Source organism: Orycteropus afer, unplaced genomic scaffold (assembly GCF_000298275.1).
Source record: "Orycteropus afer afer isolate SDZICR_OR568_19922 unplaced genomic scaffold, OryAfe1.0 scaffold00732, whole genome shotgun sequence".
Lineage (NCBI taxonomy): Eukaryota > Metazoa > Chordata > Mammalia > Tubulidentata > Orycteropodidae > Orycteropus > Orycteropus afer.
The window spans coordinates 230,327-234,215 of NW_006922319.1; the positions used below are offsets into that span (position 1 = coordinate 230,327).

Genomic DNA, 3,889 nt, shown 5'->3' on the forward strand with positions numbered 1-3,889 from the left:
CAGATGGTGGTAGCAATAGTTCTGGTTTGAAATTCCAGTGTAAGTTCCCATTTGATATCTGATATGGTAATTATGAGAACCACATGCTTCTTTAATGATTTTGCTTCTAGACATTGACCAGGGTTAGGGTATTATTTGTGAAAATCATCCCAAATGGCAAAGTTTAAATTGTCCCATGACATGTACTCACCTGGGAGAAAACCAGCAGCTGATGAGACTGGAGACCACCACATAAGACACGGTGACTATTCCTGATATGGCAAGTGATACGAAGCCCAAGCCACAGAGGACGCAAAGCAGTGAGAGGCCACCCACAGAAATGACCAGTCCTAGGAGGGCAGAGTTAGGAGACACATTCATTGAATACAGGTTGCAAATGGACACATCCTGAGTCAGTATTTAAAATAATGACGGTTAATTCAGATTGTGTTTAGAAATTTCTCATAAAAATTCAGATCTCAGGCATTATTTAAAAAGGTGGTGACCTGGCCACCTGAGTGGGCAACACGGCACAGCAACAATTGGTGAGTCTTCCAGGCCCCAACTTTTCCCAAGTGCATTGCACTTGACCCACTCTGTTCGTTTTTGTTACCCACCTGGTACGTAAGTTTGTGGCCCTCAGGTCAGGGATGAGCTTCTAATAGAAAACTCTAGGACAAGTCAGCCAAAGCAGTAATAGGGGAGGTAAATTTCCTTTTAATGTTTCAAACTCTCTAATGAATACTGTAATTAATACCTATGGACTATTGGTATAAAGGCTATACATGCTAAATAAAGCAAAATCTAAATGTAGCTTTTGATTATAGCCTTTATAACTCTGGCTGACAACTATCACCCGCTAATCACAAGCTTTCATTGGCTCTTTTTATCTATATTGAATGATTCTTTTAATCAGAGCATTAGTAAGTTACAATCTAATGTTGTTGTGTTATTATTTGCCGTCAAGTCAGACCTGACTCATAGTGACCCTTCCTTGGGTTTCTGAGGTGGTATCACTATGGAAGTAGATTGCCCAATCTTCCTTCCGAGGAGTGGCTGGTAGGTTTGAACTGCCAGCCTTCTGGTTAGCAGTCAAGTGCCTTAGGCACTATGCTACCAGAGCTCCTTACAATCTAATAAGTGCAGGGAAAAGATATTTTTCATAATGGGGGAGGTGTCCATGGGGGAAAATAGTAAAAGGTGCAATGGGAAGGCACGGATTGCCAGAGTGGACACGCCTGAGTCTGAATCTCAGTCAAATCATTTGCTATGTGACTTATGGCCTCTCGAAGCTTTATGACCAATCTGTAAAAAGGATACAATTAGTAAACACCTCAAAGTGTTGATGTGAGAATTAAAACGTTATTATGTATGTGATGGATGGTGGTTGTTTTTGCCCAGCACACTTTCCCCCTCTTCTTTTATAAGGTCCTCTTTCTAATGTAGAACCAATAGTGTGAGATTACAGTATAGCAAAACTCCTTCCCCTTGTCTCTGAAGTGGTCAAATAGCCAAGGCCTGGCCTCTCAGAGTGCTCTATCTCCAGGACTACTATGGTTTCAGGTGTGGTGTCTAAAAAGAAAGGAAGGGAGAGGACATCAACAGATGCTCTGCCTTTTCATAAAGTTTTCAAATTACTAAAATCCTAGATTAGCATTTTTCAAAAGGTGGCCACCAACTACCTTCTGAAGACTTCTTAAAAATTCAGATTCCTAGGCCCCATTCCAGACCTATAATCTCTGGATGGGGCTTGGACATCTGCATTTTCAAAAAGCAGTCGACACTTATGCTCAGACTCAAGTCTGAGAATCACTGCTCTGAAGGCTTTGCACATGCTTTTTCCCTGACCAGAAAGCATTTCTTTGACCACCCCAAGACAAAGAGTGAATCATCTCTAAACTCGCTCCCTTCTATAAAGTCTTCCTTAATGCCATAAAAATCTAATGGTTCCCTTCTTTCCCTCTAAACTTACTTCCGCTTTTGTACTCCATCATTCATTCATTCCTCCACCCATTCATCCAGTCACTTGTCTATCAATATTTACTGAACCCCTCTGCCCAGCTGTGTTTAGACTCATCCATCACCACACTCACCTTCTGTGAGTGTAAACTACCTTGTCTACAGTCTCCTGGGCAGGAAAACAACCCTGGTTGCTCACGGCCCTAAAAAGCCATGGAATGGACCAGAGATGGTCCTATGAGCTAGGAGCAACCATCTCCTTGGCCAGTATCCTGTGGTCTGTGATATGATCTGAAAAGGCAAACTGAGCCAATCAGATTTTTTTTTCTCTGGGATTTTAACTTGGTGACACAGGGAGAAGTTGACAGTTGGCAGTGGTACTTCAGCAGGAAAAGTAGAGAAGATGGAGCCTCACTACCTAACAAGGAAACTGGCATGCAATAGGTGATCAGGAACTAGCTATGGAATGAATGGCCTCTCTGATTAGTAACAAGAATAATAATTATTATTAATAGATAGTATTCACTGACAACTACTCTGGGCCAGGCTCTATGCTAAATACTTTTATGGAATGGTCAGCTTCAATCTTCAAAACAACCCTCTGATATAGTATATCATTATATCCCCATTTTCCGTATGATGAATTTGAGGCTCAGAAAGGACAAATAATGTGCTCAAGATCACACTGGTAAAAGTGGCTTCTAATCTAAACTCCAGAGTCATCTTTTAACTACTCCAACCAGATGCTTTGGTTAATGTGATTTTGACAAGAATGGGAACCCTTGACAAGAGTAGTAGATGCCTGATAAATAGTGTCCTTGTGGTTGAGTCTTCCTTCAAGGGGGTGAATAACTGAGCAGGTTACCTTCCAGTAATATGACTCCCACAAGAGCAGCCACGGACAAAAGCACCACGAGGAGCACGAAGAAGCCCACCGGAATGGCTGACATGGCAATGAATACCAGCAAGGTGAGGGCCAGAAAAGGATGCCTGTCCAAGTACTGACCCACCGGAGACTTTATAAAGGCAGCCACCTGCAGCAAAGGAGAAAGAGCCGGGAATGAATGCCATGCCAGAATCTCCTGCTGTCATCTCCAGGCAAATTCACCCGAGGCCCCTACCCCAGGTTGAATGGATCCGCCCAAGCTGTGGGAAGTACAATGAGAGGTCGTAAACTTGGGAAGCTTATAAGAAGTTACCACCCCAAGACTTCTCCCAAGATGTGAGTCACATCATCAACTTAAGACAGCTGGACAGCTAACAGGTGTGAGGCTCTTACCCAACCACCCAAACAGGTCTTGTCAAAGGAGGTCAGAACTAGGCATGGCTCTGCCACTTAACACAGACTGTTTGAGAAGACATCCACAGCACATGGATGCATCGATACGACCTGTACTTTACAGATGAGGTTTTCATGGTTGAGGCCACTGGGGCTCAATGAGGTACTCAGTGTCAGCCTCACTTGGGAGCTTGTTAGAAATGTGGACTCCCAGCACCCCCCCCCACCAGCCCTGCTAAATCAGAGTCTGCATTTTAACAAGATCCTCAGGTGATCTGCATGCACATTACAGTTTGAGAAGCAGGAGATTTAAATGATGTGTCTACAGTCAGTCTCCAAAGGGCAAAATCCAGGTCCTCAAAGAGAGGTCTGACTCCAAATGCCAAGTGTGTGATAAAGTTACATGTCAACTTGGCTGGGCCTGGTTTTGAGTGGCTGGGCAGCTGGATGTAGTTATTCCCCATAATGAGACTGGTAATCAACTCCATGGTAGAATCTGCTGTGAGCAAATGAGTAGCTGCCATAGGGACATGATCTGCTTCCAGTATGTAAGAGGGCACTTTGAGAAAGATCTTGACCTTTCAGCACACTGGGATCTTGCATTTGGTTGAGTCTTCATCTCAGTGGCCTGCCATGTTTCCTGCTGATCTTGGAACTATTTCTGGACTTGAA

At 43.6% G+C, this 3,889-nt stretch overlaps 1 protein-coding gene across 1 annotated transcript in view; it reads right to left on the bottom strand.

Moving 5' to 3' along the window:
- The window catches only part of LDAF1 (lipid droplet assembly factor 1), an 18,647-nt gene that overhangs the window by 7,589 nt on the left and 7,169 nt on the right, over nucleotides 1–3,889 (bottom strand). The window contains exons 2-3 of the mRNA XM_007957342.2: nucleotides 2,804–2,972; nucleotides 191–329 (exon numbers count right to left, since the gene is read on the bottom strand). Coding sequence (XP_007955533.1) covers nucleotides 191–329; nucleotides 2,804–2,972 — 308 coding nt within the window. The remainder of the gene's footprint in view (nucleotides 1–190; nucleotides 330–2,803; nucleotides 2,973–3,889) is intronic.